The 15445-nt window shown below is 36.1% G+C and overlaps 1 protein-coding gene across 1 annotated transcript in view; it reads right to left on the bottom strand.

Moving 5' to 3' along the window:
* Positions 1-14521: 14521 nt before the first annotated feature.
* LOC140232339 (protein tweety homolog 1-A-like) overlaps positions 14522-15445 on the bottom strand; it is a 118472-nt gene continuing 117548 nt past the window's right edge. The window contains exon 15 of the mRNA XM_072312469.1: positions 14522-14647. Coding sequence (XP_072168570.1) covers positions 14522-14647 — 126 coding nt within the window. The remainder of the gene's footprint in view (positions 14648-15445) is intronic.

A 15445-nucleotide genomic window follows, 5' to 3' on the forward strand; every position in this document is an offset into this window, starting at 1 on the left:
TACCATGTAGGCACATAGTTTGGTGGTGCCATATTTAAAGAAGTATGTATGTGCTTCATGATAAAAGACTTAAAGTGTGTTATGGACTTCAGTGGATGTGACGTCAACACTGTGACCTTTGTCCCAAAATTTTGAATCCTGCTGGTGCGTTGTCTTGTCAAGATTCTTATTTGAACAACTAGAATTTATTGCCAAAATTTTGAAAGTTTTAATGTCGAAATACTTTCTCATCCACCCAACCTGCAAAAATATTAGGCACCCCAAAATTGTCATTAGTTTGGGGTTTTTTTAATTAATTATTTTGAGGGCATTTCCTTTTGCACTAGCTCTGAAATGATCCATGACCTCAAGACTTTTTATTATGAGGGTTATGAATCTGATGGTGTTCAGGGATTTTTCAAGAACACAACAGCCTTTATTTGTGCCAACTTTGGTGGCTATCCAAAGCATCCCGTATGAGAATTCAGCTATGGATTAGATGCCATTTTGAATGAAAGTGTGTTTATTTGTTGTCGTCGTCGTTTTTTTTTTTTTCTCCTGGAGTGTGTGCCATTTATTATATGTATGTGTATATATCTGAAAAAAGAATAAACTCTTTCTTTCATTTTGTCAGTGTGTATACCAGAATTAGATAGTTAGAGACAGATCTGGACACAGGGACATATTGAGTTAGATGACACAGTATATATGTGTGCGTATATATATATATATGTGAGTGATATGAGTGTGTGTCTGTGTGTGTTTGAGTGTGTGAGTTTGTGTGCATGTGTGTATGTGCATGTGTGTGTGTGTGTGTATTTGTGTTTGCATTTATGCACACAGACACTGTGTCAGAATGTGAAGAGAGGCATTGCACGTTGTCAAATTGTCGGTGCGTACTCCGTGCCGTTGGTACGTACATTTTTGAGTGTGTCAAGCTGGCTGCGACCGGGCTTAGATACTCGTTTGCATTCTTCCCCATTGACTTGCACACGAGCCCTTTCAAAGTATAGAAACTAATCCACCGCAAAAAACTGTCGGCACAAGTTCGACATCTTTTCGTCTTTGTCGCATATTTTCAGGTTTGTTCGATGCAGTACGTCCCTCCAGTACACATATTTATGAAAACAGTTATCTGCTTGTTAATGATTTCTTTTTAATCACTTTGTAAAATAGAGTTTTAGATAAAACCCAATTTCAAACTTTTAATGAGATAGAGACTCTGCAGGCATAAGTAAAGGGAAGATAAGGGGGGGGGGGGGGAAGGGAATGATGAGTTATCACGTGGTTGGTAATTGGAGGGGTGATAGTAATGGTGAATTAATGTGAGGATTTCTCTTTGTTTGTTGTGTCCCCAGATGGGTGTTTATGAAGTGTGTGAAGTTCATACACACCGATCTCCTGTATTTCACTTGCTTGTAAAGGGATTTCAGCTTCTGTGTGTATGTGTGTGTGTGTATGTGTGTGTTTGCGAGAGGAAAAGAATAGGCGTCTTCAGTATTCATGCATGCAATTCTATATCTTTTCGCCCCCATTACACCCCCCCCCCTCCCCCCTCCCTCATCCCTTCTGCCTACTCCCAGGTTTCTATGATGTGAACGATGTTAGCTCCAGTATGCAGGATCTCTCATTGTCCTATAAAAATTGATCAGTTCTGATATTCATATTTAATCATACAAAGATGACTAGGAGTATGTCGAACAAAGCCCTAACATTTATTACAACTCGTGATGATTGGCCGTTCTCATGTGAAATTTGGCTTGCGTCTATTTAATAAAGAAATGTTAAGTTTGTCTGTATAGCCTGTAATGGCAGCATTACTTGTTGAGGTGAAATATCAATTATTCTTATCACGGCAATATTGTACCTGTAAAATGTCCAGAAAATGTTCTTTTTGACGTGTATCATCATTTTGTGGGATGGTTGGCTTGGTGTGACAATTTCAAGCAAACAGTAAAATTTTCAATGTTTTTTTTTTTTTTTTCTGTATTGCATTATGTAAAGTTTGGTTTATAAAGAATGCAATGTTTATATTCATGTTGCCGCTAAATGACTTCGTAGCCCCATCCATGTATTTTTGCGTCTTCATTTCAGTATTGCAACAGTGAAATATTTATTGAGCACTTGGAATAATCAGTGGTGCAGATTTATTTTAAAATGATATATATATATACTCATTTATTATCTAAATCTGTGCACATTTCTCATTCAAATGATACCAAATTGATTATTTTCTGCCCATTTAATCCATCTGCAAATTTTGTTTGAATGCAAAGTAGAGATTTGAATTTGTGAAACTATGATAATGCAAACGGGTAGAAAAAAGAAAGTAGCAGAAAGTTTTATGCAAACATGATCTTGAAATGAGAATGTCACAGTTTTTAAGAGCAAAATTCAGAAGCAGTCAACGCTAGGGAAAAATACAGCAACGTGCTTCTCTGCTGTTTAATGGGCATTATGGCTGCCATGGTTATTAGGGAATGTCACCTCAATTCCCCAGCAGCCATTGAATAGGCTGCATATTAACCTAGCAACTTTGTGTATTGGAAATTATATTTTTTTTTACACCCTGTTTTAAATCCATTAGGTGCTCTTCAAATTTGTATCATGCCAGCAGGCCAGGTCCATTTCTGTAGTAAGAGAATTTTTCATAATACTTTTCTGGGGGGGAAAAAATGGAAAAAAAAATTACTGGTTTAGCTTGTCATTTTATTCTGTGGTAGAGTGAGTTTAATATCCGTAATATCCTCCAGTGCATTGAATACAATGTATTTCAACTACCAGAAAGCACTTTTCCCCCTTTTCTTATTATCAACTTCATCTGGGAATGTATGGTTTTGAATTTCTTTATTTCGTATGATATATGTAGCACTTCCCTTTCTTACTTGCCACACCAAGTACGCAACATGCATGCATTTTGCTCTCAATATTTTTCCCCAAAAAATTAAAAGCCATAAGTGAAATGGAAAAAAAAAAATGGAACAATATATGTTTGATGAAGAAATGTAATTCAAGAAGAATTAAGGGCTTATGAACTAGTGTGAGAAAAATGAAATTTTGTAGTTAGATATTTCACATAAATCTCTCTCCGCCTCCTTATATTGTTTTTGTTTTTTGTTTGTTTTATTTATGTTATCAGATTTGGTCCCGCTAAGTGAGCAGCATATAGTGGGTTAAACCTACAGTGGTAGAGTCCAGTACAGAGATGCAGTGCCAATTATAGCCACCACAGCTTTTCTCTATTAGTGATGCATTGCGATGGGCAACTCGTCCATTTATTTGCAGATGATTGAGAGTGTTAACAAGCGAGAAATTCCCGAAATTATGAAGGTGTCTTGGTGAGAAAGCCGGCCCTGGTCATTTTTTTTTTTTTTTGACGAGCATGTCGTGGGCCGTCTGTTTTTTAAAATCTGGTGTGGTAGCGTAGATGTTTTATGAAGTGGAAAACACTCTTTTGAACAGCATTTTTAGGACTGGCAATTTTTATAAAACTGTGCAGTGAGAATTAGGAAGGATGGATGAAATTTTGTACATACTGATGATATATTTTTCTCACCAAAACAAAAAAAGAAAAGAAGAAAAAGAGATGATGAAACAAAAAAAGACTGAATATTTGATGATTCTGCTTTAGTTTTGCATAAGATATTATAGTAGCAATAACAGAATATATATTACAACTTTTCTGAAAAAAAAAATGAAAATACACCACCAGGACAAAATAAGGATCTATTTATATGCAAGGATTATGATGACTGTTTTTTGTACATACATTGGTTCATGTCCAGATGGAGATTAAACTGTAAGACCTCAGAGATATCGTGTCGTTTGCATTCTTTGCGTGGATGGGTCAAGAGTGTTTATTCTCGTTTCACCATCGGTATGCTGTGTGTTTACTGTGAATGCAGAGATATTTTTGGTACATTCATTTTCGCAGATTCGTGCTACTCTTGGCTGGCGTGAATTCTTAAGACCGCAAAAATATCTTCATATTGAATGTTTATTTTATGTGCATTTTGAATGGGTTGAATTGTACATTTTGTCAGCTGATGATAAATATGTCTGTGTGTGTATATGCAAGCAGCTTTTTGTAATGGATTGTGTGTGTGTGTGTGTTCTGCAATCAAATGTGTGTGCTTGTGTAATTGAAGCGTGATGTGTATACAACGGTACGCATGTGGCACAGTAGTATTAAGTGCACAGTAGTAAATGAAAGGAAATGTCAATTTTTTGTGGATTTGGAGAGAACATACATTTAGGCAATTGTGCAGCATGAATTTAAGAACCTGTAAATACGATGTTTGTTTTTGAGCCGCTCAGTGTAAAATTCTAATCGCATGAGAATAGCAATGCTTATACAATGTATATCCTTGTATCATAGACTGTTCACACTTGTGTCTGAGTCTAGGAGGGAATATTGTGACAAGTGATTTTCTCCTCAAATTTGCTACAACACTCAAGGACAGACAGACAGACACAAACACATATAATAAGCAGGCACTACTTTGGGAAACACTTCCACATCAGATGAGAGAGAAAGAGCAAGCTTTTGGAAAAAGACAAAACAAAGTTAAAAGAACGTCGAGAGATGAGGGAACACTAGTTACAATATGTTCGGACGGTGATCCTTAACCTCGAGGATAAGCTCTGGCCCCCTTACTACGATGCACATTTACAGGACGAAGCTTATCCTCAAAAGTAGCTATAGAGCACTCTCCTCATAACGAAATTCCGGTTACTGCGAAATAAAAAATTCTGGCGGCAACATCATCGGTTCTCTGTTTTTTATTGTTTATTTGTTAGGTTTATATCATGAAATTTCGATATAACGAAAGAAAACTGCCAGTCCCGAGGACTTCGTCATAACAGGAGTCCACTGTATCCTCGAGGATAGGCTCACTGGCCCCCATAACTACACTTATCTTCAAGTTCTGTCCACAAGATGCTTAACTACGAGTGGAGACCCCCCCCCCCCCCCCCACGGCTCGTGGATAGGGCACTATGAAACCCCGAGATATCTTCTAGTTAACTTCAAAGTTAGCTATTAATGGGTGCATCTACACGGTGCTAAACTATGAGCTTATCCTTGAAAATAGCTATCCATTGCTGGAGTGGCAATTGTCATGGTAATGATAAGAACCCAGCTTCCAGATTGGCTGTTGCTGTGGGAAGTTACCATTCCAGCAAGAGTTGCTATCTTAACATCTTTTATGAAATGGGGCCCTGAACGTAACTACTGACACGAAAAAGGAAAAATGTCTTCTATCTTGAATAAATTCCACTCCACCGTGACACTTTTTGCACCTGGATACACTGAGAAATCTGATATAACAAGGTAATTGTCATGGTTTTTAGGTCTTCATTATATTAAGGTTTCCTTGTATATCACTGAGACACTCAAAATGATTACCTGTCAAATATCAGGGCTTTTTTTTTTCAGGATTCAAAGAAGGTAAAGGTGTACTAGGAAGGACGACACAAATATAAAGGAAACAAGTCAAAATAATTTCAAGTTTGTACCATATTTTAATCATTTATGCATAAAAATTGTGCTGATCTCTACCTTGTAACTATAACAGACAAGAACAGAGAAATGTTGTAGTATTACTCAACAGTATATCATGTGTTTGAAGTTACTCATTTGCAAAGTAATTTTTTTTTCTTTACAATATATTCTGTGCAAAATAGGAAATGAGTATTTACAGCCATAATCATTTCAACACAAATACATACAAGAATCTATATACAATCAAAATGGCAACAGAATGTATTGACAATTCATACTCGACAAGTCGCCTACTGCTTAGTCCACATGGGTGCGATAAAGACTCATTTCTCCTTCGATTTTTGCACCACTGCTTTGGCAAACGAAACACAACAGCTGATCATCTTTAAGGGGAGTATAGTAGAAACATCACAAAGATAGCAGCCCCAGGATGCATTTGCCACACTGCTCTAATATCACAAAACCAACGTTGACTTTAAAACAAACACTGACTTTAACGTCACGGCAACGGCATCATACTCTCACAAATACATAGTTTGTTATGAGACATACAAAAAAAATGTTCTTTAACCTCCAACCCTCAACATAAGAGAGGGAAAGAGAGAAATATATTGAAGGGTTGCCTGTAATTTTTCTCAACAAGATGATTAATTTGAAAGGCACTTTTAAACTCATTCGGAAATGATTAAAAACTCGTGACAACTTCATGATCTGCAGCAGGTTTAAAAAAAAAGAATGAAAATTGAGGATATGAATGAGGTAAAAATGACATAATATCCTAACTTTCCACCCTGAGGGTACATGGGTAAATGGAAAAAGAAAAAGTATGGTTGCCATCAGCTTGAATTGAGATAACTTTTAAAGATCACGTGTTAAAAACAAAATGGTTGTTTCCTCAACTGGCTTCAGATATTTAGAAGCAGGTTACGAGCTGAGTGCATTATTACAAATTATTTCTAAAAGCGGACACTTTTGCATGATTATCATATTTATTTATTTTTTTCTTTCTGGGGGTTGGCGATTTCAGTGAATGTCACCAGTTCATAATTTTGTAGATAGTATTCCTTTACATATATCTTAATATATCCCCAAGAAAACAAAAAATAAGCACTTGCATGTTCTATATTTCTGTCAGCGTTTTTGCCCCCCCCCCCCCCAGAAAAAAAAAAATAAATAAAATTTAAACAAAAAAACTCTCCATACCGGTACCGTAAAATATTCCACATAGAATGACTGTATGTTCCCCTTCCAGTAGAAGTACATGTACTTCTTGTGAGTGGGGAGACAAATCCCCCCTTCAATATAAATTGGAGGCCTTGCATATTTTAAACCAGACACTCAAAATCTGAAATAATCTGTGAATCTTTGAGCACAAGCATTCTTGGAGGAACAGTACAGAGACCACGACAGGGAAATGTGTGTGTGTGTGTGTGTGTGTGTGTGTGTGTGTGTGTGTGTGATACCAAGAGTGAACATTTCATCACATAAAGTGTAAGATTGACGTTATTTTGTACAATGTGTGTGTATAATGCAGTTTGTCTTTGTATGTTTTTTCGTTTCTATTAATGTTTCTGTGATATGAAATTGAACGAAATTCGAATAAAGAATTATTAAAAAAAAAATCATTGTATACACAGTCATCAATATTTATGAATTTGTGTTATTTTGTGGGCTTGCGCATCACCACATTACACTTCTCAAAGCCTTTTTTGAATAGCGCTAGCAAAGTATCATGCAGCCACTTCTGTACAGACGCTAGCTCATAATTTCCCTCGCAGACGCAAAGCACACAAGGACTTTCCAGCTTTTTCTTATTTCCATTTTGAAGTTTTGGATCATGTACGTAATAATCATTGCAGCATTGCTGACTAGACTTTTCACAGAAAAAAAAAAAAAAACCCCACAGAGATGCAGATAAGAGTATCATATGAACTTTGACCCAAAAGAGGTAGCATTGCACACAAAAGGCATGGAATCCTACCACACATTCAATGCAGCATAATCAATAAAAAAGGTCATGGCGAAATATACACAAGAAAAGGTTGTTGTTTTTGTTGGTTAATGAGACAGTAGTAAATTCCATCACCTACCCTACATACGGGAAGGGGGGGGGGGTGTATTAAAGAGAAGAAACAAGAACAAGCATAATCAATAAAGGTCATGGAGGAAATATACACAAAAAAAGGTTGTTGTTTTTGTTTTTGTTGGTTAATGAGACAGTAGCAAATTCCATCACCTACCCTATGTACGGGAAGGGGGGGGGGGGTGTATTAAAGAGAAGAAACAAGAACTTACATAGATATCGATAGTATTAGTTTCATTTCACAGGGAGCATGATATCGTTTGACAATTCCTGTTTTCAGCCAGCAACATTTAGAACCAACTTCAACAGGGGTAAATACCTTGGGCTTTCGATCTTATTCTAGAATTGAGAAATTAATACCCTAATATAAAAGAAAACAACATCAACAAAGGTCTGCAAATATTTATTTTTAAAAAAATAGCAAATTCACCTTCAAATGACCAAAATGTCATGCTTCAATATAACAATATTGCACTTCTACGGAAATATGTAGAAATGTATACAGGAGAGCAGTGTACTGGTTGAGACTGACGTCCAAGACACATTTGCATTACATTTTAAAATCGAATGAATAAAGTGTATAATGACATGATCAACATTACAGGTATAATTTGTATATCTATGTACACACGAGATTGTACTCTAACTCAAAATCATCTGTTCAGATGTGACACATGTATTTCCCTTTGAAACTTTTTTGACAAAATTGGCATGTGTGAATAGTTTTCCTCATATTAAAGCCATATTAAAGTTGGGAAAATGATAGGAAAGAACATTACATAATCTTTCTGACTGCTATTTTAGAGAAGTTCTGTCCAACTCCAACTGTCACCAGCAATTTTACATCTTCCAGACATACTCAGTAGGGTGTAGCTTTACAAAAAACATTGACAGGACAAGTACATTCCATGCAAAAATGTTATTTCACAAGTCTTTGACGCAGAAATAATTTTCCATATGACTTGATTTAGGGAAATCCATCGTAGGATTTTCAACGCAAGTCAGAATCTGAGTTATTCAAGTCTGTGACAACGGACAATGCTATATATGGGGAAAGGTTTTTCTTTTTTTCTTAAATAGAATAAATAGGAATGTCTTCTTCATAAAAGTCTAAATGTAATGGTTCATAAAAGACATCGTATATATTTTTTAAAAAAAAGAACAATTGCCATGCATGGAAATATGTTTTACAACCATCATAAATGAAAACACTACCATACTGACTTTCTTCCGACAATCTGTACACTGTATTGGGAGTGGAATATGTTTCAACAACTTGTATCTAACTTGCAGTTCTATAACATAAGGTATCACGTTAGGCAAGTCTGGTCTTTATATTACAGCATCTATGACATGACTTGGTAGAAGTGGCCACGAAAGTGTGTATTAAATAAGAATCCTAAAAACTTATGAAAGAATGAAAGGGAGAAAAAGGTTGGAGTCTCAAAAGGCAGCCTCTTACAGACATTCACTCTGGGTCACTTTGACTAGTGATCCTAAGTCATTTTGACTAAGTTTCTGACTCCAAAATGAGTGTGACCACAAATAAATGTATCATCCAGAAGATACAAAACAAACAAACAAAATTAGTATATGACCAGTCAAAAATTATATTGAGAGTAGAGTCAGAGCAAAAAAAGAAAAAAAAAATGCAACTGCCACCTACTGGCTTTCAAATTCACATGTTAAAAAAAGGATATAAATTGTTCCCGTGTCCTCAAAGCAAGAATATAGAATAGCAAAAGTTTGCTGGTCGTATCTCATTTTGATACAGTATATGCGGAATGTGAATCCATCCAAATTCAACTTTCTGTTTTAGAAATGACAAATTACACACAGTCTCAAATGTTGCTTCTAGCAAAGTGAAAGGGAATTTTGCATGGAGAAAAACCATTTTTGGAGAACGTTGTTGCTGGCAAGCTTAAGTGCAGAGAGTTGGCATTAAATCTCAAATGTACCAACAACAGGTTGTGACGTAATCTTAATATCATCAAAATTTATTCTATCAGAGATTGTAGCACTGGAGCTTATTAGAAATGCTTTGATGACATGTGCATGGTACATTGTATCACACACTTGCATACCAGAGTGAAAACAATCATGGTAATTTTGACTTCCATGCCCGCCAATTTCAGCAGACTTCCCTCATTTATAATTTTGCAAGTGAGAGTATGATCTGTACGTATTGTAATATCTCTGTCTCAAGAAAAAAAAAAAAAAATCATGTGTTTCGATTTCACGCTAGTTTGCCAGAGTGCAAAATTCAGAAAATTTGCAAACTGAAATGAACTTACACATTAACATTATGTGAGAAAATGATACATGCTAGACACGCTTGAGGATGAATATCTGGGAATCAGGGCGAAGGTTCAAAAGCAACTGGGAGAGAAATTGTAAAAGAAAAGGGAAAAAAAATCTTGAATTATCTAGACTTTTGAAGAAATTGACACAAACTAAGGACTAAAGGATGCTTGATTGTTGTTCATCTCTCTCTCTCTCTCTCTCTCCACCATCTTTTGGTATTGGTCCCATCAGATATAAATAAAGATCAACTTCAATAGTACATCGATTTGAAAACATCATCTTCTTTCTTTTACCACACACTTTTTCTCTATTGTTGTTGTTGACACAGACCTAAATGGCTACAGACCCACAACAAAATTTTCAGCAAGCATGTTGAGCACCAAGAAGAAAACATTTAACGTTGGCAATAAGGCATACTTTATATCATTCGACAGGAACTCAGTATTTCATATTTTCATACTTAATAGCAAGCATATATGCCCTGATATCTAATGGTACATCTACAACCATGGCAAAGTTACAGCTAAATAAAGTTGCATCGCATGAGAATCTCTCTGTCACTGGTCCAGAATATTTGATCATGAATGAAGTAAAATTCCCATAAGAGAACATGATTAGGTAGGTCAGCTTATAAGCAAGCAAAACTAGGGTACCCTTGCCACTTAAGACTATGCACTGTAAAAGCTACATGTGTACAAACATAAATGCCAATATGTGGGGACAACATGCTATATGTGAGCACAATTTCTTTCCAGTGAGTAACAGTGAAGCTATCTGATTTAAAACAAATTGGATCTCAAGGCAATATTGGCAGAAACAACACATGGAGGTTTGTGTTACACACATAAAGCGTTCTTCATGATTACCGGTACGTTGATGGAATGAACAGTCAAAAAAAGAAGGAAAATTGTGTATGGTCTCCAAAAACTGTTAATTGCAATTGTCACACATAGCCTAATGGCATCAATGAAAATGTTTCATACGATTGCAGTATAAACATCTACGTGAATCTACGTATAAATATCTCGAATTAGGCCCAGTTCCAGACTAGCCCAGACAGACGTACGATTTGTAAAGAATCACCACAGCTCAGCATCGACATGATTGACATCAACACAAGGTCAATATTCATTATTATGCATCTGTTTACAACTGCCTGCAACACACACACACAGCGGTTGACTTGCAATATGCAAAAAGACACTGCATTTCTAGTATCACATAAAAATCTTATCTTTCGAGGTCAAAATTGGCGTCATCAAATATCTCTATCCCTCTTGAAAAAATTATTTAAAAAGGGGAAAGTGGTATTTTTCTTTAAAATGGTTTGCTTTCATAGTAGTTTCATGGTGACATATGCCAATGGCTGTCACTTTTCTTTATTAAATTACAAATGATTATTTATCCACACTGTTGCTGGCAGGAGATATATCATTATTAGTCAAATGTGAACAATTAGTAGTAATGATTGTATTTGCATAAAATGCAATTGAAGGGAAACTGGGCAAGGAGTGCACAGGAGAGTGAAAAAAAACTAGATATATCGCTACGGCTACTGATATGCCTCCGCCATAATGCATGGTTCTCCTAATAGGTCTATAGTACAATGTCTTGACAATGTGTGATGACAGTTTCACACAATTGGCAAAATATTAAAATGACAGGTTTGACACAAATGTGCTGAAAGTTCACTTTCCTAAAAATAGGTTCAATTGGATGAATGATTAAAATGTCAGAGTGCAGGTATTTGGGGAACTGATGATTTTTACTTGACTTTTGACCCTTTTATAAGTTTATGCATTGAGTAATTTTCAAGGTATTGAGAAAAAGTATAATTTCAGTATCAAATGGGAAAATAGCATTATCTAAACCTGGCCTTTGACCTTTGACCTCACAGTTCCAAAGAGAATCACTGTTAGGTTGAACATGCATAAATATGTAAGTTTCATGATGATACCTTGAGTTACTTTCGAGATATGGAGGAAAAAGCGCAATTTAGCACTTTCACTTGACCTTTGACCTTTTGACCTTTGACCTTTTGGCAAGAAACTTCCCCAAACAAATATATATTGGGTAATACATGCCATACATCAAGTTTAAAAAAAAAAAACCTTCAGGCATATTGCATTTTAAGGAAAGTAGTGATATTTTGAGGAGTTGACCTTGACCTTTGACCCCCCTGACCTTTGACCCATGACCCCCAACTTCCCTAGATAATCACTGCCCATCGGTACAAGCATATATACTAAGTTCCATGAAGATACCTTGAACCATTTGCGAGATATGGAGAAAAACATGAAATTTCAATTTTTTTTTCTTCACAAAATAACCTATGACCTTTGACCTTTGACCCTGTGACCCTAAAATCCACACAAAGTATTATCCCCCAAGGATATACCCTCATACCAAGTTTGATGTAAAACCACCACACGGTTCTTGAGATATCGACAAAAACAAAACGGGACGGACGGACGTACGGACGGACGTACGGACGGACGTACGGACGGACGGACGGACGGACGACCCGAAAACATAATGCCTCCGGCCACTTCGTTGCGGAGGCATAAAAATCACATTCAAAATGTTGATATTTATAGATGAAAGTGATGCTTAAATGCAAGAAGTGAAATATCTATATTGATCATGACAAAAATGTATTATACTTCAATTGTTTGATTGCTGTTATGTCATTCGTGGGGTCTTGTGAGAAATTCTCACGAAATTTGCTAATAGTTCTGAAGGTCGAAACTTATATAGCTTATAAAGCTTATAGCTTACAAAGTTAGAGTTTATTTTGCCACTTTACAGGTTCCATGATTGCGATCTACTCTAGAAATAGTTTCAATGCTCTGTACCCTCGTTATCACATTGCAACAAGCGATAAAAGCAGTGAGAGTAACATGTGTGCATCATAATATTCATAGAGACAGCAAAATATGTATTTCAACACAATCTATCCTTACATTTCCTATACATAACCACATAGTGCGATCACAATTCACCAAGTCTTGTACAGAACATTATTCCTTTATAAAATATAGAAATTTTATATGTATATATAAATATGATAGTATTCTCTTTTATTTCTATTTTTCTTTTTTGTTCATATCATATGATATCATTGAAAATAAGAATACATTCGTGAGAAACATTTTTTTTTTTTCCTGCTCCTTGCAGACAGAAATAAGCATTTCCAATCACTTGAATTGCCTGAACAGTTTGAGCAAGTGCAAGACAAGCACATGTACATGTATGCACAATACTAAATCTGATAGGCATAGCACTTTGGGGAAAATCAAAGAAGCTAATCAGTATCACATGCGTGAACCTTGTGTAGAGCTGATGTAAGGAATGTTTTGTATTTCTTTCTCCAGATGTAGCAAAGACTGTACAGCATACAAACACAACTTCGCCGCAAAATGTCCCATCAACTTTCAAGACGTGTTGTGATCAAAGCTACATTTAAATTCTAGTTCGTACTTTAAAAAAGACAGGCAACGAAAATTTTCTGTGAGTTTAAGCCGCACAGCATGCGCCATGAAGATATTTTGTGCTGCTTTGGTCGCATGAACCAAAGACTTTATGTTCTTTGATGCCAAAAGCAAACCGCTGAAGTGAGTAACAAAGAAAAATTAGACAGCAAATTACAGAAGACTGACTGTGCAGTTGTTCAGCACTACACATAATGTACATGTACTCTCATTCATCAAGAATGGTATATTAGTTCATGGGTTAACAACTACACAATTCAATTGCTAATATCAATGAGATATTAGCCACATACATCTACTGTACAATTTCCAAACACGGTCAAACATATTTTAAGTGAAGTTCTTTTAAAATAGATACACTATGTAGATTGAACCAAATTAGAGGGAAATGCATTGATCTTAAGAACACAATATTTGGCGGCTGATATGGCGGGGGAAAAAAAAAAGACACAAAAACTGATAGTTCTTCACTTAACTCATTCTGGTCGACCTCTCAACTGCACAAATTCTCCTATATATAAGTAGTCCTTCATGTCAGAAAAACCAAACAGCAGAAATACAAGTAGGATGAAGACCCGTGTCGCTTTCATGCAGGTCCTTTCCCCCCGAAAGTCCAAGAACTCTTGTGGATATCGGAACGCTCGTCTGTCTTTTCTCGCAGCAGCCACATTGATCCTCTGATCGCAAAGAGTGCATTCTCACAAATACAATGGCTTCCACACAAAAATTGTTTCAGACTGTGCCCCTCGGGCATGGCATTTTGAAGAACAGTTGATCGATACCGCTGTCTAGAACTGTGACATTTAAGCAATGCATCAGCCTCGCACTGCTGGAAGTATTACTCAAATATTTATTTCTCCTAGCTCTACGAACAAAAATACAAACAAACAAAGAGTCAAAACAACCTGCAGCAACGATGACCAGATTGTGATACTATTCCAGGAGATGGAGTTGGACCAGACAAACGCGCAAAGCTGATGACTGCTTCCCAATCTTGCTTGTTTCACACATCCAACATTTCATATATTTGTTTTTTAATGTTTTTCTTTCAATAAACAAAAACTATTTCTTTTCTTTGTTTTTTTTTTTGTAAACCAGCGGCAAACAAGAGATATTTAAAGAGCGGCGTGTCTAGCGTAGAGTCTGGTCTAGGAGCCATAGTCAGACCAGACTGGCGGACCCGGCCGACAAGCGATTCCTGTTCCTCTCGTTTTGCTCCTCTTGCTCGGAATGGGTCATCTGGTTGTGGTTCCGCCGGTTGCCGTCCCGTCTCATGGCCATGGTATACTGTGGATGTGCGACGAAAGTTGAATGACAAGAATGATAATCATTTCCATAAGAAATACGTATCATTTTGGTATTCATATTCAATAAAGCATCATCATTATCATTACTTCATGGGACATTAATGTAATTAAAATTATCATTCAAAATGAAAATTTAAGGGAGTTTTAGGGGGATAAAATATGGACTTTGCATCTCATTCATTCCACTCTTGGTGGTAAAATTTCTTGGTATTCTTTTGATGGTTTTCACATTGCTTGTAAAACCCAACGAAAACTTATCTATCTACTTTGTATGTGGTGAAATAATGAGAGAATTGCAGTGAACTGGATGGATCCAAATTGAAATTTAACTGAAAAGACAAAAGCAATTTTGAATGAATATGAAGAAACCAATTTGACAGGTCAATGAAAGCTTGAGCGAGAGCAGAAATGCATCACGAAAGTTACGATGTCAGTCAGTAACTTGATATCATGTAATACAGGGACCTAAAAATAACTGACTTGATCATGTTACTTTGTGATCACTTGCTTAGAATCCTCCTTCTGTTCAATACCAGACCAAAATATAATGATGATTTTTTTTTTTTTTTTTTGTACAAAGAAACTCTACTTCTCCGTTCCTAAGGCGTAAAGTCATATAATACCCTTGATATTTCAACTTTGAGTTATAATATCAGGAAAAGGGGTGTTTTGACAAATTTTGCAAATTAGAAGCACATCATATAATAATTCTCATAAGCATGAAGTAGTATGGTCAGTGTCATCTGACCCCAGGGAATATTTTCAGGTGACCACTGAA

This window comes from Diadema setosum, chromosome 8 (assembly GCF_964275005.1).
Source record: "Diadema setosum chromosome 8, eeDiaSeto1, whole genome shotgun sequence".
Lineage (NCBI taxonomy): Eukaryota > Metazoa > Echinodermata > Echinoidea > Diadematoida > Diadematidae > Diadema > Diadema setosum.